Source organism: Pieris napi, chromosome 3 (assembly GCF_905475465.1).
Source record: "Pieris napi chromosome 3, ilPieNapi1.2, whole genome shotgun sequence".
Classification (NCBI taxonomy): domain Eukaryota; kingdom Metazoa; phylum Arthropoda; class Insecta; order Lepidoptera; family Pieridae; genus Pieris; species Pieris napi.
In genome coordinates this window covers 13,095,636-13,122,788 of record NC_062236.1, presented here as the reverse complement: position 1 = coordinate 13,122,788, position 27,153 = coordinate 13,095,636, and the positions used below count along the sequence as shown (strand labels likewise).

At 32.5% G+C, this 27,153-nt stretch overlaps 1 protein-coding gene across 1 annotated transcript; it reads left to right on the top strand.

Annotated features, from left to right (window-relative positions):
• On the top strand, positions 1 to 27,153 carry LOC125063619 (protein obstructor-E-like). Its single transcript, XM_047670156.1, has 6 exons — positions 1 to 104; positions 8,217 to 8,258; positions 17,972 to 18,211; positions 19,937 to 20,125; positions 24,974 to 25,188; positions 26,476 to 27,153. Exons 2-6 carry the CDS (start codon positions 8,225 to 8,227, stop codon positions 26,548 to 26,550), a joined length of 753 nt encoding a protein of 250 aa, XP_047526112.1. The 5' UTR covers positions 1 to 104; positions 8,217 to 8,224; the 3' UTR covers positions 26,551 to 27,153.

Genomic DNA, 27,153 nt, shown 5'->3' with positions numbered 1-27,153 from the left:
GTTAATATGCCAAGTCAAGTGGTAACGCTCACATTCACCTGTGCATGCGACGATTCCCCAGTCTTAGTCAGTGAATCAAGCGTTGCCTACAAAAATTGTGCTGTGTAAGTATCATTTTATTTGTCGAAGATTCTTATTTCTCCGTCGTGCATGTTATGTCATCGTGTGCGGGGTGAAAGTGAGCCTCGTTAGCGATTAAAGATTTTCTTAGATAAGTGGAAAGTTGGTGATGTGACAATTGATTTGATACAGTTTCGATACACGTACTAACGTTTTTAATATACATAATGTCTAACATATTAATGTCAAATTACAAACCCTATATAGAACGATAATTTATATTGAACCTATGTATTTTAAATAGTATCTCTATATAAAAATGTTACTCGAGTGCAAACAACTTTAACATATAAGAATGTCGAGTGCGTCGTACGCTGTAAGCTTAAATATATATATGTAATATGATAAACTGTAATAAATGTTTAATAATTAATTATAATTTTAAATACAACGCGCATAGCAAATCATATAAAACTAGCAGAACCACAAGTTACTTGGCATTGCATATTGCAAAGAATTAATTCTCGCTAGCTTTTGTAGCAGCTTTTCAAGTTAACATATTTTAAGTCTTACTATCTTTAATATAAAAACACTGTGCCGGTGTCTTGCATTGCATTGGCATTTTTTGTATATCATAGAAATAATTAAAGCTTATGTTAGTCATGGATATCTATCTAGTGGCTAAATAATTTGAAATCGTTATATTTTTTGTAGTAAGTTACAAACATACAAACAAACTTAATAGATATAAAAGTTCTCTGAATGATTATTAAAATGCGGTTTGGTAAGCGAAAGTGAGCTACCCTTATCAAGAATACCCACACAATCTTTACGCAGCCCAAACGTTATAAACTAGACGTATTATTCTGTTGTTGTTCGGATAAACACCTGCAGCTGAGTTTCATCATCCGACGTTCGTCTTTCCACAACTGAGCGTTTTTTAAGGGAGACTTTGCCACGCTCCACCACTATGTGGAACCAGCTGCCCACTGAAGTATTTCCGAACCAATTCGGCTTAGGGTCCTTCAAAAAAGAGCATACCAATTCTTAAAAGGCCAGCAACGTACTCGCGAGCCCTCTGAGATGTGGGAGTGTCCACGGGCGGTGGTATCAAAAGATAATCAGCTCAGTGGGTGTTTCCTTTCGAGGATCGACCAACTAAGGTAAAGAAAGGAAGAAGTCAAGGAAAAAAGATGATTTCCTCATTATTTGGTCGGAAAGGTAAATTCGCGACAGTTGTGCTAGAAGGACGGACAGTTACTGCAGACTGGTATGTCAATCGCTGTTTGCCTGTTGTCTTGGAAAAAATTCGACAGCAGCGCCCTCGAAGCAGGATCCTCCTTCACCACGACAATGCTTCAGCGCACTCTTCAAAACGGACTGTTGACTATTTGACTATGGCAGGTGTCGAGATAATGAGTCATCCGTCAGTAATCCATCCATACAGTTTCATTCATTTCACAATCTTGCGACTTTCATTTATTCCCAAGAACTAATGATAAAATTCGAGGTATTCATTTTACGAGCCTAAAGATGCGGTAAAAACGTACGAAAATGCCATAGAAGACACCCCTAAGGAAGAATGGACCCACTGCTTTTCTCAGTGGTTCTTTCGAATGCGATGATGTGTAGAGAGGAACGGAGATTACCTCGAAAAACAATAAAAGTATTGGCAACTTTCTACATTAAGCCGTTTCTCATTTCCTAAACATTTTCAGTGTTACCTAGGTAAGAATAATGTAATAATTAAATTGTACTCTATAACTGTAATAGACATTTATAGTTACGGCAGTATTACATTGGATTGTTATTTATAGATCGACCTTTAAATAACATTGAAATTGGCCTGAATCTAGATTCTAGACCTAGATCCTGTTGTAACTATAAAATCATTTCACGGGTAAAGGCATTCTTCAACTTTTTCCATACATATACATAACGTACATAGCTTTTATTCTCCATTCGCTTCCTGCTAACGCTTCAATTTATTTCTACATTCTTCTATCTATGTTTTTTGGAGCGCTCTCTTCTCCTTCTTCGTTTTGGTCCTTTCCGTATAGTTGTCTGTCCATTATCTATGCATCTCGCTATATTGCTATTAAAAATAGTATATAATAATTGAATATACGGTCTTATTCTGTCGGTCTTGTTTTGTTGAAAGTCTCCGATCTATAAAGCTTTGTGTATCGGAGCACACATTTTTTCTCTATGCCTACAGAGCCACGATTGACGAAGAGTTTCGGAGTATTAATATTAAATAGAGCAATAATAAATGTATCACATTGTCATTAAATAATTATGCTATATATTGCTTGTTATTCTTAGATTGAAATAAATATTAGAGAAGTTCTGTTAGATTAACATACATAATTACGGAAATGAATTAACGAATGTAATCAGGGTTCTTGATTTCAAGTCGTGCGCTTCAACTTATTTTAATTGACAAGACGTGAACTTTCTAACATAATTTAATCTAGCGAACATTACAGATCATATTGTAATTGTGTATTGTATTGATGGGTACGTCAGAAAGCGACATCGTCCACCGTTACTCCATGTGCCCACGGCTAGGACTAACCTTCTGAAAAGGGCACATATGATTCGGTGTATTGGTTTAGTTAATGAACTGCATAGGTTAACGGACCTTTTTCATTCTCAAAACTTTTATTATTTGTTAGTGCCTATACCTAGTGGTTAGTTAATTTTTTTTATTATGTAATTTTGTTTTTCCTGATTGATTTTGTATGTTTGCTTTTTTTGTTTCGTCTGTAAGCTTTTGTTCACTCTTGTCAATTTGGGGTCGCCTGTTAGGGCAGGAGTGTTGTTATAAATAAATAAATAAATAAATATTATCTGAACGGAACCAATAACGTAAAAAACGAGAACGCTATTTAAATGTAATAGGCGTAGTATTAAAACCAAATTTTTCTTTTATATATAACAGGCAGTAAACGGGCAGCCAGTGGCGTAACTATACCATTTGGGGCCCGTGGCAAATTCTTTTGATGGAGCCCTATCAGTAAAAATCGTCAAAGTTTAATAAACTTTGAGATTTTCAGAGTACTCAATTACACGTATATGTACCACTAATGACCATAGGCCTCCTCTTAGGCGAGAGGAAATGGTCTGTAGTCCCCACGCTAGCCCAATATCCCCTAGCTAGCGTATTAGGAGACTTCACATTCATCCATTGAATGTGAAGTCAATAATATATCTTGGGCAGGGGCCCTCTGGTGTCGGGGGCCCGTGGCATTTTGCCAGCCCTGCCACCCTATTGTCACGCCACTGCGGGCAGCCTCACTTGATAGTTAAGTGACTTTCACATTGCCAGAAGGCTCGCAAGTGCGTTGGTACGTTCTTTTCTTGAAGGATATGATTTGGAAACTTCAACATTTATTGAGGTTTTGCAGGTTACTTAAAAGTAACTTTTATAGTCGCTAACCAAAATCTTACATCTTTTTTTGCGTAGTCTAAATGCTCTCAAATTATTCGTTCTTATGTGAATTTATTGAAAAACTATTAATATACTGTAATCAAATATACCAGGTAGAGTTAATTTAGGTCAAATTTATGACCGTCGTTATTCTAATCACATATTTATGTAAATACCTGAATGAACGATTGGGCTTAAACGACGTGATCGAAATTTTTTTGTCCAGAAACATTGCACACTAACAAATCTGTATACCATAATCGTTTCGCTGTTTACAAACCATTACTTAAAAAACCGGTCACGCCCAATTTCTATTGAGACTGGCTATCTACAGAAGATATTACAAAACTCCATGATTCATTGCCCGATTGGCGGCATCAGTAGCATCAGGGTGATCATCACCAGTACTCTATAACCCGCAATGATTTCGATTTGAGTTTAATGTTAATATTGACGGAACAATATCGAAATTGTGGTTTTGGAAGTTACTGAGTCATGGCCCAACCGCTATTACGAATTCATCAAACCCGCCTCACAAAGCTAACTGAATATACAGAATACTACTGAACTCTTAAAACGAATTTGAGATCGTGAGCTTTCTGAGAGATATGAACTGGATGTTTGGCTCCAAGAATTAGTATTTTTCGACGTATTAGCGTTACTAAAAGAATAACTTTACTAACACATTACACGCATTCTCAGCCGGTTCCTGCCCCCCCATCTAATTGTGCATATTTTCGAAAATACAGAATATTTGTAATTTTTCGAGTCGTAAATAATAAATTTTAATAGCACAGAATTAAACTGTGAAAACAAAAATTATTAATTCTAAATACACTTGGACGAAAATATTGTGTCGATATTTCCAAAAGACGATATTTTAATTACTTGTTGACGTGAATTTCATTTTAGAAACGCAGAGAGAATCGTTAATAGAATTATTTCCGTCGAAGCCTATTAAGCTTTGACTAAAATTATGACAACCAATTATCCAGGTTTGAACAATATTTTTATCGTATCCTATAGGTATACAGAAGCTAGGATTTAGAGTCAGCTATAAATTCCTCCTATAAGGTCAGGGATACCTTCTTTTTTTTTTTTAATAAATAATACCTATTCTACTCCCCTGCCATAGTGTCCAGGGACTTTTTCTATCTCTAAACTTCACATCACACGTCTCGCGAAATACGCCCCGGCTACATCTGTAATATTTTTGTTTACAATATTCATGGGCGAGCCGGGACGCAATTTCTCGCGAGACCCGTTCTTTCAGTTTTGTTTGCCTCCTTAATATATTTAAAATTTTTTTCGCAGAACCGTTCCAGGCACGATCTGTGCTTTATTTAAACATGTCCTGTAGGCCGTTACGGTCTACAGGTCGTGACTGGACGATGCGAATATAGGGCAATGTAGGAGCACATGTTCAACTGTTTGATCTTCATTACTACAGGCACATGTTGGGCTTGTCCTAATTTTAAACCTATGCAGGTAATGTGCAAAGGCTCCGTGCCCCAGGGATACCTTACTGTGATTGATCTTAATTACTAAAAACTTAACCCCCTAGTACCACCCGATGTCAGAATCAATTTTAGCTAAGTAAATATATTACATCACTTATATTGTAATCCCAAATTTAATAACAGGCGACTTTGTATTCAGTTCCGTCTCGAAACTGTATTTATAAGTAATTAAATTTGGTGCTCAGAAATGTCTTTCCTTATAAAAAATGAGAAAAAGTTTTTAATTTAATTACAAGTGGAAACGTCCTTTGTAACTTAATATATTAATTAACAGTCTCATTACTTATATATTTAAATAAGGTATTTTGTATATATACAAGATATATAATTAAGGACCTTTGTATTTTTTCGTGTTATTTAGGTACAATTTTTCTGTGTTGGTTCTGTTTAGTTCTCTTAATTTTGCACCGTGTTTTTAATTGGGACTTTTACTTTTAATTTTACCTGATTTTATTTTAATAATTAAATTAAATTCCGTCATCTTTCGCATGTCTTGTTGATAGGCACATACGTTCACCTTAATCGCAAATCAACGTTCAGATCTTCGGTGACAAAAATTATAATTCAAACAGACGTAGGAATGTCTGCCCAGTGCCCCATTTTAATATAGGTTTGGAAACCTTAACGAAACAAGCGAATTAAATTACGCGACTTTGAATCTGTAATTAATGAGTACAGCATGAATCAATGTTTCATCACAGTCGCTAAACGTTGTATTTTCTACAGCCTCATTTGATCTGATGCAAGCTCGTGTGAACAGGTTGTCTGCTTTTGCAATCATTTCACTATTGTTTTATTATTGCACTTGGCTTTCGCGTTTTTTATAGTCATCGGAAGTCATTACTGATGGAAAGTTGTACTTCGATTATGACATTTTCACTTCAGTATTGACATTATTTTTTAAAATCTTATATATAAAATAAATAATAGTATAATTATTTTTATAATTTCTTGTTAGGTTAAGAAAATTTGTACTATATACTTGATTATAAATGAAATAAAATATATATTCTATCTTATATATAAAACTCTCGTGTTACTATGTCCGTTCCCATACTCCTCCAAAACAGCTCAATCGATTCTTATGATTTTTTATGCATATTCAGTGAGTCTGAGAATCAGCTACTAGCTATCTTTCAAACCCCTAAGTGATGAGGGGTATCCACCCCAAAAATATTTTTTTCTCTTTTGGATAATATTTTTTTTATATTATGTGGCATTAAAAAACATACAACAATACAAACCTTAATTTTCACCCCTCTATAATCAACCTCTATTTTTTATTTTAGTAGATAGTTATTTTTATTGGACAAAAATATTTTTCCTAGAAATAATATACATGGAAAAAGAAATAGTTTATTTCAGTTCTTCTCTTCCGTTCTTCACCCTTGATTTGAGAACTGGCAGTAAATGTAAAATTAGAGCACAGATTTAGCTAATTAACGATTCATTTAGTGTTTGCACCTAAATGTTTTAGGTCAAAGTCAACACATTGAATAATTCATGAACTGAACTGTGGGTCAAATACATGACTTAATATATTATTTCAAGCAAATTTGACCTGAGTTGAGGGCTAGTTACATCAGACGTTATGTAAGGTTGCCACGTACAGGCTTAAACATTTACATATATGTTTTGGTTATAAGCAAGTTATATATGTCAAAAATATTGTTATAATTACTTAATAAATCTATATATTGGTTACCAATGAAATATTTGTTGAAGTACAAGGAAAATACTAAAAACGACAAATTAAACTTAAACTAATATAGTCACAGTTCTGATATTATTTAATTACTATATTATAATTACTATACTATATTAGTTAATTAGAAATAAGAAATGTTTTTCATATATTTATATAGATGCCTTGAGAAATAATTTTGATAGCTGCAGTAGATCGTTTTGGTCTGTTTTAAAAAATTTGTATGATGTTTTGAAAAACATATGTAGGTGATACGAAGTTCATCGGGTCATTTGTAATTTCAAAATTAAGAAATTTCAAAAAGCGTTTTAAGAATAATAATCGTATTATTCTAAAAAAATAATAACAGTCAATGAATACTGTAAAAATACAATATATATTATATATATATGCTTTCTTATTATTAAAATTATAAGGAAGTAGTATATTGTTTATGTTAATAATATGGATGCTTATAAAATCGCGTAAGTGCGACGAGGGTGAATTGCCGGCATCATTCTTTAGGAGGTGATATTCGTTGTAATGAATTTTGAAATAAAATTAATATGTCTAAATTATTTTAAGGAAAATGTTATTGTTGCTATGATCACGAAGAAACCATTTTAAAATAATAAAGTTTATGAAGAACCGTGGGAATGTTATATTCTGTGTTATTCTTCAACTTTCTATTGCTTTAACAGAGAAAATAAACTTTGAAATACTATTTCGTTTATACTGAAAGTATATATTTTTAGTTCGATAAAGTTTAATGCTATTCTATTCTATCCTAAGATTGTCTATGTACAGTTAAAACCGAAGGCGTTGGCTGTGAGTTTAAGTAGCCGGCAAGTAATTAATCGAATCTTTCATTGAAGCTAGCGAACAAATTTCCATTCATAACACATACTCCCTTAAAAAACGACGGGTTGCACTCCGGGAGTGCCGGCAGAAGTAAAAACTTGAATATTAACGTTGTGCATTTTTGATATTTTGGAATGGTTAGGAAATAATTTTGCACGAATTGCTTTAATTATCAGTATAAAAGTAGTAGTATAAAACAATATATCATTTATGTGGTAGAATACAATATTTATTTATTGCGCTCTCGTACACAAACATGACAATTTACATGACATTAAATACGCCGCGCCAGCTGTCTACTCTTCATTCGTCTTACGAATTTTCGATCAGGTCATGTCCTGACGCGAGTTTAACATTTTTTACCCATTCCAAAAAAAGTGTACAACGCCGCTAAAGAAGTTTTCACTTCAAAAATTAAGCTCATCTTTTTAAACTGTATTTAAATATTTTTTACTCAAAAACCCGATTCAGCGTTGAGATAAGTCAACATTTAAAGAACCTATTGAAAGAATGGGAGCGGATTTTTCAGCTGTTTACTGTTTATTAAAATTCGATTGTAATCTCACAATTAGTATGAGAGTCTCATATTCATATTTCACGAGTATTATATATACCTAAATACAATCAAATTTAACAAAATTATGCTTTATTGTTTCAGAATACAAAATGGCAGCTTGCAGTTATTGGATAAATATTTTCGGTAAGTGTGAATTTGTATTATTTTTTGCAGAGGTTTCACTTAATATACATGGGAATATGATATTTAGAGGTTTAAGTTATTTCATTTTTTTCGTAAAAACATATTTTGAAGGATTAATATGTTTTCATATAAGTAGCGGACCCGACAGGCGTTGTCCTGCCATGATATTTCAAGCGATACTAAACAAAGTATGAAAGTACCGATTGCAGCACCATCTGCCGGACTGATTTGTGAATCTAAACCACAAAAAAATCATTCAAATCAGTCCAGCCGTTTAAGAGGAGTATATATATATATAATGTAAGCGTTGGAGTATATATATAATATATATATATATATATATATATATATACATATTAATGTAAGCGTTGCTGTGGCTAAGGTTTTAGTTATATTACATAGTAGTAAACTAGAAACGGTAGGAGAACACCAGTCATGGGGACCACCATGCATTTTTGGTGGTAATGTCATTAAATTGTAGATTATTTAAAACGTTGGTACTTTCAACACAGCGCCATCTGTTAAAATTGTGACTATCAAATAATAAACAAATATTTTGCAATAAAATAATATTGCGGGTATAAATTGCTAGGTAAGCTATCCTATCTTTTAAGTTGGATCAAACTACACACGGTGTGCAAATTTGATTGATATCGGTTCGGTAGTTTAGGAGTCCATGCGGACAAACAACGTGACTCGTAATTTATATATATAAAGATTAAGATAATCAAAATCAATGTTATGTGATTGTTAAATTTAGAGTGTAGTCATTAAAAATGTGTCTGTATCATGTTCTAGCTACGAAAGGATACGGATTTTCGAAAACTTTCAATTGTTCTTTCCAATTTATTTTATTAAATTTATACAAACTTGAATAAAATTCCCCAGTTTTATAAATATGTAACGATCGGGCAAAGGTCGTATTATGTAATTGCCCCAGGGATTTATCAATCTACGGAACAACCACTTGATATAATCAGTTTGGTCTTAGAATATTGCCAAAACATAATAAATGGCCTACTTTTTCCAAAAATAGCAGGTTCTTTCCCTGTTTTTTACGTAAAATTGCTTTTAATAATAGCGATCAGCTTACGGCATTAAATAGATTACTAACCTTTCAGCTTCCGGTTTAATCTATGAAGAAGATATATACAATATACATCCGTCATACATATATATTACAAAATTTAAGTAAACGTTTTTTTATGTAATAGGCTCATCTGATGTTAAGTGATACCGCCGTCCATGGACACTAACATTGCCAGAAGGCTCGCAAGTGCATCGCCGGCCTTTTAAGAATTGGTACGCCCTTTTCTTGACTTCATTGAATGACCCTATAATTCACCTTTATGAAGTAATTTTTTTTAACAGTTAAACACACACATACCGACAAGATCGTCACCTTTTTTTAAGCAGTGTTTGCCCAGTGGCTTCAGCGTGCGATTCTCATCCCTGTGTTTGTCGGTTCGATCCCCGGCTGTGCACCAATGGTTTTCTTTCTACGTACGCATTTAACATTCGCTTAAACCGTGAATTATAACATCGTGATGAAATTGTCTAAAAACCATAAAATCTACGGCGTGTGTCAGGCACAGGCTGATCACCTACTTGCCTATTAGATTGAAACAGATCTGAGGCCCAGACCTAATAAAAAAATGTAGCGACACTGATTTATTTATTGTATATAAATATAAAACATAACATATTACATTATATTATAAAGTATAATACATAATAAAAATTAAGTAATTTCATTTAATAAAACACAATTTTGACCGGATTGAAGTTATGTATTATTATAAATTTACAACTATTTGACATAATTTTAAATTTATCCGACGTTTCGCGTGCTTTACAGCGTGCGTGGTCACGGTGACAGTCACCGTTAATAATACATAACTTCAATCCGGTCAAAATTGTGTTTTATTAAATGAATAAAAGTTATGTTAATCAAAGACAATACTATAAGTAATTTCACTTGAAAATTCCATTATGTATTTGAATAAGCCGGTCAAACCTTTCTCATCCATTTCATTTCCGCCAAAACAAGTGCTCTGTTACTGAAATCTAATTAATTTTATGTCGTGAGGCAAATTCAATCATACAATGGACAAATAAAGGGAACGGGTTAGTAAAGGTTAAAATAATTTAGACCATAGTTTGTATAGAAGTACGAATCCAATTGTATAATAACTGCAAAAAGTATTTGTCCAGGGTGCCCCTGACGAGAAAACAGTAAGAAATATATTTATTGCAATTTTTGCAACCACACATTCATATTATATTTTCAGAATTTGTCAGTGAATAAAATTATAATTAAACGTTTTTATGGTAAAATCTGAATGAAAATCAACTAAAAGAAAACTTAACGGATTTATTACATAATCAGTCATTAATAGCTTGACTTATTATTATGACATTATGTTAATGTTTTTATTATATGACATACCAAAAATTTATGACATTTGCATGCCTATTTATATAAGGCTGATTGTGCGGATATAAAAAATAAATAAATAAAATCAACATGACTGCGTTATCGTAGCCGAGAGATTGAAAAGCATTTGACAAGAAGATGCGAATTAAACGTTTAATAACGTTTATGTGTATAATTGATACTTGCATCGATAAAATGATAGTTGGTGGTAAAATCAAATGGAACATTACCTCGATTAGTGTAAAGCGAAGTTAACTTAAAACGATTGGATTTTACGTCGTATCAGATTTTATGACAATCGGATACGTGACGCTTTTACAACGGTGTGATAGTGGCGCTGCCATTATCCTGTATGTGGTAGAGATAAGATCATTGAGAGTAATTCAATAATTCAGGGTAACTTTAGCTATAAAAACATTAAATATTTCATACAAATGCTTGTGAAATTTATATTTTATTATATAACTTGTGTAACATTTATTTCCAATACACAAATATACAGTATTTACCATATTCTTAATGTACATAGTAATATTAATAATCATTAATTAACAAATATAAATAGAAATATATTATGGTATATGGTGCTTTCTTCGCCCAACGAATGAGTATTGCATTACTTAATCGAAATTAAAAAGTTTGGACATATCTATCCAAAACTAAAGTGATTATAATCAATAATACAGGAAAGCTCATACGCACTGGTGAACTAAAAGATCTAATATAGATAATAGATAAAAAAAAAAAAAAAAAAAAAAAGAAGAAGACGCCAAAAAGAGAAAAAATTAAAAACTGTTGTGTTTTTGGAAGGACCGGAACATTTCCAAAAAAAGAGGAAATTCTGGTAACTAAAATAATAAATTAAATTTAAATAATTCGGAGACTCTGGTATTACCAATTTTCCTTTATAGGGCTGAATCCTGGACAATACAGACTAGATGTCTGTATTGTGGAGAAAAGTAGATGGTCTGGAAATGTGGTGTTCGAGGTGGATACTAAGGATTCCCTGGACAGATAAGGAAGCAATCGTATTGATACTAAGATGGTTACAAGTAAGAAATAATATTTCGATACACAAAGTATCCTGAGTATTGGATATGTAACACGAAGAGATCTAGAATCCCTAGAAAAACTGATCGTAACTGGCAGAAAGGACCAGACCTCAAGGCCGCTGGAACGATCAAGTAAAGAACGTTACTCGTCTTACTATCATCTAGGCGCAGGGGCTTGCTGTAGACAGGGGAAAGTGGAGGAAGTTGTGCGGCGCCCCTAACACGACCTTCAGAAATGAAATGAATGAAGAAGAAGATAGTGAGAAAATGCTGCCAGAGTCAAAGGCACACTGCAGGGACCAAATTTTTTAAGATTGTTTTAATAATCTATTTATATAAATTAAATTAAGTAATAATTATTAAATTAATTAATTTATAAATCATTTTTCACAGCGTTATACAAGACATCTTGAATATTACAAATTTAGTTTATAACTTGTCTGTAGATCTTTGAAACTATAATATAGTTTCAATTTAATAAATTTGGCCATTTGTAAAAGTATTTTGTGTGGCTTAGTTTAACTTAATTAATAATGTTTACGGGTATAAAGTTCATTTCTACGGTATAAAGCTTTTTACACAAAGCTATCAAATGAATAGGATTAAAAGTTTTCTACGCGAGTTGCACTCGTTGCATCCGAAGGGCTTAAGGCAGAATGCATTTTATCATTCAACGATTTTCATTGAAAAGTTTTCTTTGAACAGAAAATGCAATCATTTAATTAACGTCTGATCTGAATCAATTGTGTAAGAATAGAGAATTAAAAAGTTGCGCTACAACCTGTTGGTTTGGAATATAATACAAGGTGCTTAATGATTACTTAATATACACGTTTGTAATGTAAAAACATTTATTTTACAATAAATAAATAAATACTTTATTTGCGGGAAAGCGGTACTATTAGAAAAAAAAAGTGGCGGAGAGTTTATTGCCAGTTTTTATCTTCCGTTCTACGCCCTTGATTTGAGAACTGTAAATGTAAAATTAGAAGCATTTAATGTATATTTCATTTTTGACGTTCATATGTGTACACTGCATTGTGTTACCTACGTGAATAAATGATTATTGACTTTGACTTTTGACTTAAGATATAATTATTTGAAAAACCCACACAAGCAGCCACATAAAAATAGGCGTGCAAATGTCAGATAAATTATAATAACGTCATGAAAATAATAAATATTATAATAATAAATAGAATAGAATAATAATAGAATTTTATGTTAATACATATTTAAATCCAGTACAGGTTGTTTGTTTGATAGCTGCAATTTCAAATTCATCAGCAAATTCATCTCCCGGATAACCTGTTATTTGTACCTAATTGTTGTATGCTAATAATATAAAAAAGTTAAAATGTTCGTAGAAAAGGCTTTGGCAATTTAGTTTGCCTATTTTGCAAAAGGCTTGTCTGTATGCTTGTCTGTACAAACGACATAAGATTAACACACTTTAGCGCAAATGTGGATGTTGTGATCACATCCCGTTCAACAGCATTAGTAACTCTGTGCAATCTATGTTTATAAGTGATAAGTGAACGCGATTTTATACATTTTGAAAGGCTTCTTCGCGTCGTGCCTCGATATAAAATTGGCTTTAGCGGATTTTAACTTGAGGTTATATACGTTACTAGTAAACTGTGGAATCTACTCCCGGTGGGGGTCTTCCCTGGGAGATACGACCTCCAATTATTTAAAAAAACTATACTCCTCTCTCAAAGGCAAGCAACGGACCCACAAAAATGGGTTTCCATGGGATGCCATGTTCTTCTTTTATTAGTTATTTCTCTCTCTCTTCAATTGGTAGCTCATGTCTGAGCGAGGTAAACAAGGAAATATCTGGAGCAGACAATCTGTTTCCACAGTTTTCTGTCTCCTTAGTTTTGCAGACGACAAGTCTTTCACTTGATCGGTATCTGGTTGGTGAACGGCCTTGTGATCTTAATCCTTCTCTTACCAACCACGATTAGTTTCTCTAAGCTCTCATCTCTGCTTTAATTACTTAACACAGTTAAAAAGTGTTGGCATAACCTCTCACCCCGGTGTGCGTTCAAATTCATTGGACTTTAATAAATAGCCATAGTTACAACATCGTGTAAACAGTCCTACCAACAAACCGTCGACACGTGTTAGGCGAAATTCTGTTATAAAATTCTGCTGTAATCTATGATAAATTAAGAGTTTTATCGCAATTTGATTATCTGCTTAACGCACAACGGACCAAATAAGCATCTTAGTGCGGAAATAGAGTCCACACCACACTACACTATTAAGTGTGCTGTTTGTATAATCTATTTGTGTTAAGAAAATAGTAGCACCTCGTTGACATTCAGTTTTGCTTCTAGACAAATTTTTAGTTATAGATTAGTCATGTTAGCAAAAATAATATCGCTAAAAGTGCCTATCTTACACCATGCCATAGACTCTTACTCTATTACGTGGTCTCGAAAAGGTGCAAACGGGCTTCCTCACATGGTAATGACGGTCCATAATGGGTATTGGCTTACATAACCCGCAAATGTAGAGGAAAAATACATTGTGAGGAAAGAGTCGTGATGTAATTGTCAACTTTTCCATTTCACGCTTTTACTTTGGCCTTTGAGTGTTAGACAAGCTATTTGTTAATGTTTAATGTTTGTGAACAATGTTCATGTATCGACAAATTAAGTGAGCCGTTTAAAACTTTAATAATTATTTAAGATAATTTAAATATAAATCATTACTTTAGAATTTTAATTATAATAAATCCCATATTGACCTTATAAAAGCCTAGAATAACATTCTAGGCCTTTATAAGGTCATTATAATAACTAAATAAAAACTCACAATAGTCTAGAAGGAGAACAAAAAAAGAACATCAAGGAGTTTCCACTATTGTTTTTGGTTGGAGACGCAGATTATAATCTATGGCAAATACATTCATTTATTTGTTTTTTTGGCGCCATTACATTTCATAACATTGATTACAGCGATGAACTAATTGCCTCAGTTTTTTAAGCGGCACCGCAAATGGGCCTTGTTTAATAAAATCTATCTAAGTGATCTGATTTGAAGTTAGCGAAGCCCAATTAATATTCTCTTAGAGAACGTCTTCCTCCAAAAACATGTTTTGCCTTCGTCTTTATGTAAGTGAATGTTTCGAAATGTTGACAGAGCCGTATAGCTAATGTTATGTACAAATTATATAACATATGAGGCGACGAAGCAACGACAACGAATCAATCAAGCAATAATTATAGTTTGTACAACTAAGACTTCGTTTTTATATACAAATTTAAAACTCTTAATCTACTCGTGGTAGGTACAACAAAAATTTTTACACGCTTTATATTAGCTTCACCTGTATGTATGTATGTATGTAACCGACTCCTTCGGACTCGATTTTGACCCATTTTTAACGGAAAGATTTAATTCAAACTTTGTGCACCTGTCAAAGATCGATGACAATGCAATAATCCGAAAAAAAAATTAACTAAAAAATAAATAATAGTTTGTTCTGCTTTGTGCCATATTTTTCGTCTATCGAGCAACCCACGCTTTTTCACAATAATACCAGTATTTTTTGTTCATTACCATTTTCAGCCTAAATTAGGAATTATTTTTCACTTTTTAGTTTGATGTGCTTTAAAAGCGTGTTTTTTAGTTTTTTTGACTATTATTTATTGTTATTAAGTTTAAATGCCTTATGTTGTACACTATTCTAACAGCGATAAACAATGCTAAGTGGATCAAAAATAGCACAAGTATTTTTTCTCCTTAATACTTAATAGAGATTATAAGTGGCTTTGGGCACTTAACATCTGATGAGCCTCCGGCCTGTTTGTAGCCTTTGCTATAAAGAAACTAGACTTAATCGATTGCTAGTTTGTAATGTAGAAGACAGAAAAGAAAGATTCTTAAAAAATACAAAACTCGAAGACTTTGAGAATTATTTGAATCCTCACCGAACATTAGATTATCAGAGGGTTAGATTAAAAATCGAGAAAAATACTTTTTATATTATAGCCACTTAAGCATGCATTGTCTTCGGAAATTATTAACGAGGAAGTCAGTTATTTAATGAAATTGCAGGAGTCATTAAGCAGAGTGCCACGAATAATTTATTAGATACTGCGTGACCTATCACGGAACATTGCCAATTTAATATATCTACTGTTTTTATTTGGTAATTGGGCCAGCTTTACCCTCGTCCTAAGGGGGCTGATTATTCTAAATTTACTATAAAAGTATATCAGTATGGAAATAACCTCTGAAATTTTAAAGTTGAGACTTTTATATTGCTGTTCTTCAAAGTAATAAAAGAAATTCCGTTTCTACTCTTCTCAAAATTTTCGTCAAATTGGAATTCTTTTTATTGAAATGCTTTGATAAAATTAAAGTCAAAGTAAAAAATCATTTGTTCATAAAGGTAAAGACATTGTACACTTATGAATGTAAAAAAAGAAATATATACATTAAACGCTTCTAACTTTACATTTACTGCCAGATCTCAAATCAAGGGCGTAGAACGGAAGAGAATAACTAACAATTAACTCTCCGCCACTCTTTTTAATCGCCATGTTTTTAGTATTACGCAATGTTTGTAAGGAGCAACCATTACACCATGTTCCACATGACATCTTAAGTAATAAATAATAATAAAATAAATTAAAAACAAAGAGTTGGCCTCTATCAGCAGGACGCATAAATTGTACATAACAAAGAAATTTTTCTATTATCTAAACAAAAGTAAACTAAGTTCGTAAAAATAATTATACATTTATTACAATTTAACTTTTATATATATAAGTTAAATTGTAATAAATATATATATAACTGCTGCTTTACTTCACTTGTCAACCCCAAACTACAGATAATACAAAGGATGGAAAAAATTGAAACACGTATAATATTAATACTGACATTGTTTGAGCTTTCACATTTCTTTGTGGAACAGACTGCTTTTTGAGGTATTTTTGAAATTGGCTTACGGCTCTTTTAAGAAGAGCATACCAATTATTATTTAAAGGCTGGCAACGCACAAACATTGCAAGTATCTATAGCTGGTCGTAGCACTTTAGGTTAAAGCCCGTTTGCCCATTAAAATTAATTAATACAAAATAAATTCAAAGACATACATACTCATGAATAAGTTAATATTTTGTCCTTATGAGAAGGCACACTTTCCATCGGTGTCGTTTACTTTTGTCTTATAACTGATTATATTCTCATACAATTACTGTTCTTCAAATATAATTTAACTTACACATTCAAGTAGAGTTAAAGTGATCTTTTCAATTTATAATTCACTAAATAAATCAAGCCTCAGATATACTGTGTGTCTCTTTATATTAATATAATATTAACTAGCTGACCCGGCAAACGTTGTTTTGCAATGTATATTAATTATTTCTAGGAAACATTTTTTTAGTCCAATAAAAATAACTATCTACTATAATAAAAATAGTGGTTGATCGTAGAGGGGTGAAAAATTAAGGGTTATATGTATTTTTGTATGTTGTATCATAAAAAAATAAAAATAAAAATTTAGGGGTTTAAAAGATAGACAGTAGCCGGTTCTCAGACTTACTGAATATTCATAAAAAATTCATAAGAATCGGTCGACCCATTTCGGAGGAGCATGGGAACGAATTGTGACTCGAGAATTTTATATATTAGATACTAAATACACTTTCATTTTATAAAACTTACAAATCAGGTGTGTGTTAGTTTAATTACTACACACTAAGTCTACGTTCGCTATTATTATTTACAATTACTTCGTGTTCTGCAGTATGGATCACTTTGGATAAAGGCCGGCCTCTGAACTTTCCAATTGGAATATAGATTAAAAGTTGTTTAACAGCTTAGCTAAAGCCATGTATGTATTCGATCATAGATAAAAAAGATCATACTTTCCTATGCATTATACAATTTTGACATTAAATTTGCTTGAGCAGCAAGATTAAAGGCCTGCCTATAGATATAATTTATTCGAGGACTGTTAGTATAGCCGTAACATATTTGTATTATTGCAAAAGCAATATTAAATTTCAGATTATAATACTTTTCGTCTAAAAGTAAAGTAAATCCCTCTGGAAATGGAAAGCTAAAATTTACGGTTTCGTTGATTAGTCATTCTTTAACGATAATAACGTTTGGTAACATCGTTGATGTAAAATCAGTAAGTTAAATGTCAACTGTCATCACGAAATAACCTAACTTAAAATTGTATCTTTTTTCAGCGTTCTGCGTAAGTTTCGCGGTCATCTCTTGCGTGCAAGTAGAAGACCCATGCAAGATTAAGTCCCGCGTTGCTGCAGACGACAAGTACTGTGACAAATATTGGGAGTGCGATGGTGGTCAGCCGGTGCAGTACGACTGCCCTAATGGCCTGGTCTTTGCGGGCAAACACAGAGGTGTGACTGAAGGATGTGACTACCCCTGGAGGTCTAACTACTGCGAATATCCTAAAGTGCAAATAAGTAAGTAAACTTAAAACTCTTAACTAAACAGCGCCGTTTAACTAGCGACCTAAAAGATGTTCAGCCAGTTGATTAAACAGCTAGGCAAATGAAAATCGTTGACGTTTCATTACTTGCCTAGCCTGTTGACTGTTAATTTAAATTTAGTTCCACTTAGCGGCTGGCGTCAAAACTCTTCAAACTATGGAAGAGTTAGTACCAAATATAATGTGAATTTAGCTTTGAGTGACCCAAGCAATTTAATTTATTAAGAAATTATTTTTTATGTCATATGTTTTATTTCTGTCATAGAGTCACTCTATCGTACGATTGGCCTAAGTCCTTTATTAAATGATGATATAAACGCTTACGGCTGTATATGTTTCAGGCTGCTAGTAAAATGCGCAGTTTAGTGAAAATTCAGCTAGTTGGCTGCGGATTATAAATTCGAATAATCTGTATTTGTCTCCTTGGCTGAAATCATCAGACGCTCAGATCTTTCAGAAAATAATACTCTAATTGCCGTTGTTAATAGTTACCTTTTTTTCCTCGATTTTTGTCACCATTCGCATTTTATAATCGCTAAAGATTAGACCTATTTTTTGTATAAGACAGTTTTTGTTATAACAACATCCCAAACAAAAAAATAAAAAAAACATGTGTGTAATTCACACAGGTTATTAGTAAAACCTTCAAAAGTTTTGGTTTTTAGATAGTGAATGTAATTGTATTTTTTATGTTTAATATCAATTTTTATAAAAAGTACAATGATCAAAACAAATTTTATAATTAATACTATGTAAATTAGATTTTTTCACTATCTAAATTTAATGTTAGACAGTGTCTTTGTAATATTTTTTTATTTCAATTTAAATTTTTACCTTTAATGAAAACGTGAAAACTTCTTACTACACTAATTTAAAGTTTATACACTGTACAATGCTTCCTATCTCATTTTCTCCCACGTGAAATCTTATGAATTTATGTGTCTGTCTCTTTTTTCGATCGCATTTTCATTTCATCCACTTTGAAATCACAACGGCGCTTAAGAAGTTTTCACTTCAATATGAAAAATGCAATATTTCGGGTACTTTTAACATTAATTTCAAGATATATTCGTAAAAATATAAATATATTTATGTCAGTTCCAACGCACAGACGTTCCGTATACTTACCTAACTTACGTATACTATCGTGTCCGCTAAGTTCAAGTTTTCTATTAAAAAAAATCGGTTGTCTGTAAAGTTTTACTGACGATAGTTGAACGTGACAACGTCATAAGAAAATACTGATGGAATGGTTCCATTTTTCTAAAGAAAATTTTAATTTGTTTTTGTATGGATTTAGAGAAGGAGGTAAATGGAAATAACAATTGAATTGATCGATTTCAATATAATCGATATATAAGATATATACTTTAGATATATACTTTATATTTACTACTAAAGATGTCGAACACTGCCGAACGCGGACCGGCCGATTGTGTCTCTTTGTCGCTCGTTCCGCGCTCTCGTTTTCACTTCAAGCCTTAAATGGAACGCCTCAGAGGGAACGCCGCGCCGCGAGGTAACGCCGTACGCGTGATGTTTTTTCGTGCGTGCAGCCGGCTCTATCGAATTATAAGTCGTTGTCACGTCAAAAATCTGTTGTTTCTCTAAAGTATTTAACAATTTATTTCATTGCTACACTCCCTTTTCGCTAAACATTATTGGTGCAAGGTTTTGACTAGCTTCAAATACATTTTAGATCCACCGAACGGCGTGGAGCATTGTGATTGGCTGTATGGCATATTCGGGCACGAAACCTCCTGCACAAGATACTGGACTTGCTGGAACGGAACAGCGACTGAACAACTTTGTATTGGTGGCCTCTTGTACAACGAGAACGCTCACTCCTGCGACTGGCCGGAGAATGTAGACGGATGCCAAAAACATCGTAAGTTAAACTATGATGTATGTTTATATTAATTCTGTATTCGTAGACGAAGATTCTTGGCCGAAGATAATGTGAACAGTTCTTAATTATATCTTCAAAGTTCTTTCTCCTTCTTTTATTATTATTTTTAATATCTGATAGTACACGTTAGTGAACACAAGAACAGAGTGTTTACCCCTTAATAGTGTAAATAGTGTTGGACACTTTCTTATGTTAAATATCCTTATTAGTAAATTAGGTTAGACTTAAATTACATATTAGGTTTAAGTTAGGCTTGGTCTTAATTTTCCATGATGACTCAGTATAGAGACGATATAATATTTAAAAAAAAACATTTATTTGTTTATTTTTAAGTCCGGCCCATAACACCTCAAAATGGGCTCAGCGACGATTCTATACGTCGACATAGACAAAGAAATACACGTTTATTTCTTACTCTGAACGCATTTTTAATAAGAGCGGAAATTTATTTGGCAATAGTAGAAGATTTTTAATGAAATCACCAATATTCAGTTGAATACACGTAAAACTAGCTGTTAATTTCCGTCATTCCGTAAAGGTGTAATGAACGTGTTTCATTTGAAAGCTCTATTTCCGATCAATACTCGGTCATACTAGCTCTCACGTACATGAATATATACATTAACTAATCAAACGGAATAACGTGCCCTGGGGAATTTTATGTCTATGAATAAAAAGATCAAATTAAAAGATGGGAGGATCTACCAAAAGGATCGAGAAGGTCTGCCAAGGATAGAGAGAAGTGGAAACAATTGGGGGACAATTATTATTCAACAGACAACCTGACCAAAGTGGTTGCTAATAAATTATTATTTTCGCTATGTAAATTAGATTTAAGAATACTACTGTTAAATAAGAATAGAATATAAGTTAAAAAGGTCAGCGAATTAAAGGCTTTTATTATTATTATTATTATTATATTTACGTAAGTTGCAAATTTAAATACTCACGCTGCCCACTTCCCTGCTCACTAGGCTGAGAGTAAATATAGTATGCATAGTTTTGTCTGATAATTTCGACGCACTTAAGATAAGAATTATTATAGTTCATTTTGATACAAACGTTTAAGTATAATCCTTAATAGGCTGGTTTTATGAACTAAATTAAGTTACAGAGTACGAAATAATGTAATTCGCCCAATAAAGCCTCCAAGACGACATACATAATTGATGAATTATATTTTCGTAAAGGGCCATAATGAATACAAATTTAATATAACTTTCTTGATTAAATCAAATTTTACGTTCCTCATTTTGAGAGCGTCCTTTAGGATTGCGATTCTCTCAATTTAAATTACAAATCAAGTTGCAGTGGCACGCACCACTATGAAGCTTTTGCGCATATTATATGTTGATAAAATATTAATTTATTTTTCCCACATAATTATTATCATAACAGTAACTACTAATACGATAGAACTACATAATAATGACCACCGATAATTCTACAACCATACTACATTTAAATGTGAAATGAAAAAATGAAAGGCGAGGAAATGCTGCCAGCGTTAAAGGTACACTGCCACAGGGAACAAACTTTTTAAATTTGTTTTGTTTTTCTTTCTAATTATTTTTATTACTACTTTGTAGGTTAAGAAAATTGTAAATACACTATACTTGATTGTAAATATGTTTAATAAACATTGAAGCTAATACATTAAAAAACATATATATCTACATACCTAGATATTATAGCTTATAAAATAACAAGCAGCTCTTGTGAACTGTAGAATAACAAAAATGTATAATAACTTGATTTTGTTGAACTTGCAAGAATATTTTCGTTAAACGCGTCGTTAGATGATAATATGATACATATATTATGTCCTTATGACATATAAATAAGCTAAAATTCAGTAATTTCACCAAAAAACTAGTATTAACTATGACTAAACTAAAAGCCAACGACCCATTTACAATATGACTCCATTACTGAAATGGAATTCCTAATGCGTATTGCTAATAATCATAAAACACGAAATCCTTTCAAATAAAGTGGATAAACCTTTCGCATGTATGTTATTAATTTGTCTTAATTAAGTCGTAATTAAGTTTAGAAATAAAGGTGCTCTTTCATGATCAACTTTGATGCTAAAACGAATAATATCGATATTGAGTCTACAGATCAAAACTGCCGTTTTTGAAGTTAAAGTCGGCAAAAACCAACCTAGGAGTTTAGGCACCTCTCATTTGAATTCTTCGCTTATAACAGAATTAACACTACTTATCTTGACATATTCGGTAATGGGCAATAAAAAAAAATCAAATCTAGTTTTACTATTGATGTTACTGGTGATGTTAATTATTTCGACTATGTGTTTGCGTGTTGTTCCCACGAGAATGTAAGTGCGTGCTCCTAATTCACCATGCCTCCTGCTGATAGGGGACAAGTCTTTGTTTTTATTTATGTTCTTATTATTAATTACTTAAAATGTCATGTGGAACATGGTGTAATGGTTGCAGCTCCTTACAAACGTTGTGTAAAAAAAAAAAAAAAAAACATGGCGATTAAAAAGAGTGGCGGAGAGTTTATTGCCAGTTCTTCTCTTCCGTTCTACGCCCTTGATTTGAGAACTGGCAGTAAATGTAAAATTAGAAGCATTAATATTTATTTCTTTAATGACGAATCACAAGTGTACATTGTGTTACCTACGTGAATAACAGATTTTTGAATTTTGAATTTTTCTAGTAGTTTTTATTTTTCATAGGGGCCATCCATAAAGTACGTCACACGTTAATGGGGAGGGAGGGTATCACCGAAGTGTGACATCGTGTGACAAGGGGCATGGGGGGTCAATACTTTTGTGACGTCACATGTTAAAATTTAAAATACTAAAACGCAAAGTTTGGATGTGAATTAAAATTTTTAAAAATTTACGAACTTCATCTAAATTTACATTGATATACAAAAAATATAAATATTTTTATCTTTAATTAATATAATTAATCGTTTATTATTTTCTAACTAGTCGTTTGTTTTTCGGTTTTATGAAATGTTGGACTTTATGTTGATTTTATTAGATTATTATTTAATAAAAATAAGTAAAAAATGAAAATAGCTGTTTTCTCGATTATTTTTAAATACATACATGAATTTAAAAAATGTGTAATGTCACATCAGGAGGGGGGGGGGGGTTATAAAAATGTGACAACCTGTGACAAGGACGGGGGGAGGGGTTCAAAAGTCCTAAAATTCGTGTGACGTACTTTATGGATGGCCCCTAATTTGAATATTTTTATTTTTTGTAACATAATAATTGTCATGTATTTTATAGCTTGTAACATATACTGTAGGTAGATATAGCATTATGTATATTGCGGTGAACTTTAATACATAAATAGAATAAGTTAGAAAGTTTCTAAACAAAACAGCCACTTCCATTCAATAAATGAAAGAATGCTTTTAAGTCCCTAGAGCTTAGGATTTACATACAAATGTTCTAGAAACGACATTCCTTAAAGGGTTTGTGTGCATGTATTTAAATTAAATTTATTTGCATTGGATAAAAGAGATTTGATATATAGTCCGCACGTTTCGCGTTCGTTCACCTGCATACAGAAACTAGTTGAGTAACGTGGGTATATGTATTTTACCTGACAGTTTATATTTATTTACGAGTAACTGAGAAGTTTTTTGTATTATTGAATCTGGTCAAAATAAATCTATTTAGAAGTTGACGTTGAGAATCATTTACTATGAAGAAAATAATGTTAGAGAGACTTCTAAGAGTACACCTTAATAGGTGTTTAGTGCACTTTATATGTTATGAGTTTACTTTTGGCATTAGCGCAAAAATCACAGTTTTCTTTGACTTTGCTTTCTATGTTTCACATTATAATTTTATTAACATTATAAGAGCTTCTTGAAATGCCATAATAACGCCATTATTGTCAAGTTGATTTTTGCAATATTTATATTTTTTAATATAAAGTTCACGTACCTAGTGGTTTATTAGCTGCAATAATATTAACAGCAGTGTTAATCTAAGAGTGTATAAATGAAATCGCTTGAAAATAATGTTTATTTCTTAAAATATTGTATCGTTTTGATTTAATAACATTCTGAGAGAAACCAAACTACATTTTAGGAACAATGCTTTTTCTTACATCTGAAATTCGTAGAAATGTAATATAAATTGAAATGATTATTTTTCCGACCCAAATATCGGCCAATAGAATTGCACCATTCGACGTCACGTGGTACAACCTACATGGTATTATACTGATAATTTTTTGTGAAAATTTTCTCTGGTCGTTGCTTCAAGAAAAGTATTAAGTAGTTGTTTTATTCATTATGAAATTCTTATTTGTTAACTGTACATTTCGTCTCATGGTGCAATTCTATTGGCCGACATTTGGGTCGGAAAAATAATCCCCCGAATACCACACGAGCTTCAAAATTATCGGGCATTTCCCGATAGGTTCGTTGCAAACAATTAATATAGTCGTCATGACGACTATATTTGTTTGCAGGGAACCTTGAGGGAATACTTGTGGTATTATAAGTGAATATTTGCGTTGGTGAAATAAATTATAGTAATTCGAAAGAAAATTTGTCAACATAAATTTATTAAAAAAAAAAATCTTGTTATTATGTCACATAAATTAGTTAATTAAAATATAATTTATTCATGTTGCTAATAAACAATTAAATGAATACTGCCAGATTTCAAATCAAGGACAAGAACGGGCGAGAAGAACATTTTAATACCTACATTTTATTTTTTGCAAAGTTGTTACAAGCTGCAAGCAATTACACTATGTTCCACATGACATAATATATATAAGCCGAGTAAATAATATTTTTAACATTATACTCTCATTCCAGCCCTCTGTAACGAAGATCCTAATGGCAACGTTCCTCTTGGCAAGTCCTGCAACAGGTACTGGCAGTGCCAGGGGGGATACCCTCGCCTGCAGAGGTGTCCCGCAATGTTGGTCTTCGATAGACGCTCGCTGAGGTGCGTGGTACCTCCCACAGAGGAGTGTGACGTCCCCACTACCACTCCTCCTCCACCAGAAGAGATCCAGGAGGAAAGACAGGTTAGTTTCACGGTATTATAAACACTATTCAACTATATTTACAATCTTAGCTGGTACATGGTAAATAAATAAGAAAAACTCGAATGAGTGCGTAAATTCACAGGTATATATATATATACTAGTGGAGCCCACAGACGTTGTCCTGCACGATATTTCAACCTATTAGGATATTAAAGTATGAAAGTACCGACTGCAGCGCCACCTGCCGGGCTGATTTGTGAATCTAAACCATTCCCAGATCCCCTTGAACACACACAAAAAATTTCATCAAAATCGGTCCAGTCGTTTAGGAGGAGTTCAGTCACATACACACGCACACAAGAAATATATATATTAAGATAAATAAATACTTTAGGTATCCCTAAAGTATTTATTTATTTATTAAAGTTCACCACGTTACATAACGCCTTATATACAGTAAATGTTACAAGCTATATTTTCTATAATATATGACAAATAATAAAAACACATAAAAATTTACTAGCAAACAGCGGATTAGCCTAATCAAATAGGCACTTAACAATGTTTTTTTTTAAATTGATAAGCCCACTACCGAATATTCAAGCTCTGGATAGGGAGTGTTAATTCTTTGGTAATAGTGAAGAATTCGAATGAGATGTACCTGAAACTAGGTTGGTTTCTGCAGACGGAATATATTCTGCTGATTTTAAACCCTGGACATCATATTAATCTGCATTTGACCATTTATCAATTTGTATAATAACGTAACACCGGCTAGAGTTCTCCGGTCGTACAGTGACATCATTTTAAGTATCCTAAGTCGCGAAGTTTAGTTTATTACTTAAACCTGGCCTCGAGAGATTCTTCAGTTTGTTCTCAGTTTGAAAAGGCAAGGTATATATTACGAGGCATAATCAATATCAGCGTCCTGTCCATTATCGGAATTAGGGCGCATCAAGGCTACATATAAAAGGCTTCAATGCGATCGATAGACTACAAAGTCTTCAAGAGCCTTTCATTGTCAAGGAGATGATCGGGCAGGATTACGTCTGTAAAGATAAAGAAGTTATATCTTATGTAATGTAATCGTTATGGCCGTTGGCAAACCTTTTTAGTAAATAAATAAACATCATACATATTACTAACTAGGTAACATTTGCTTTTATATTTATTATAAAAGGGTTGTTATTTTCTTCCATATATTATTTTTCGAATTTACGATCTTCACACAAACAAGAAATAAAGAAAGTAAAAGTGGCTAATGTTAGCAATAAACATAGACATATAATTCCATAACAAATACAAGTTTTGAACTTCCTCTTTCAGCAAGTGCCGCACAAATCCCACCGACCGAGCCAAGAGTACCAAGATCCCCAAGGGCGTACGCGACCTCGGAACTAGGATAGGCATTGAATTGTCGAATTAGTAAAACCCCATATTGTATAAACCCACTCAAGCGCAGTTGATCGTCGTTAAATCTACTCGCTAATTGTCAAGTCACGTGTCACGAAAAACAGGTTGGTAACCAATGTTTCAGAAAAAATATTACTGAAACAATATCAATACAGAAAATTTCTTTTACAATGTGAAAGTTCAGGGAAGCCTAGTAAAGTTTCAAAAGGTTAGTCTATCTAATAATTTGGATTTTATGTCTTCTCTTGCTTAAACTCAACAGAAAGTTTCTTGGAATTCAAAGAATGAAGCATATTTTGAAAAAACAAACTTCAAAGTCGTTTCTTTTTCCTTTTTTATAACTTTCCCGTTGGTCCAAAGTTTCGTCTTTAGTTGTCAGGCATTAATTATCGTAGTAAAACATATAACCTAAAGCTAAATATAAGTTAGACCGTAATTACATATTTTGAGGCACTTAATTAGGAGTTCCATTAGATTTAGAATTAAATTTGTATGAGTATCATAGAAATATCAAAGAAATACTCAATGTTCTCCAATGTATGTAGATTAATAAGTTAAATAGTATTAAGGAAATAAAATATTTTGAATAAA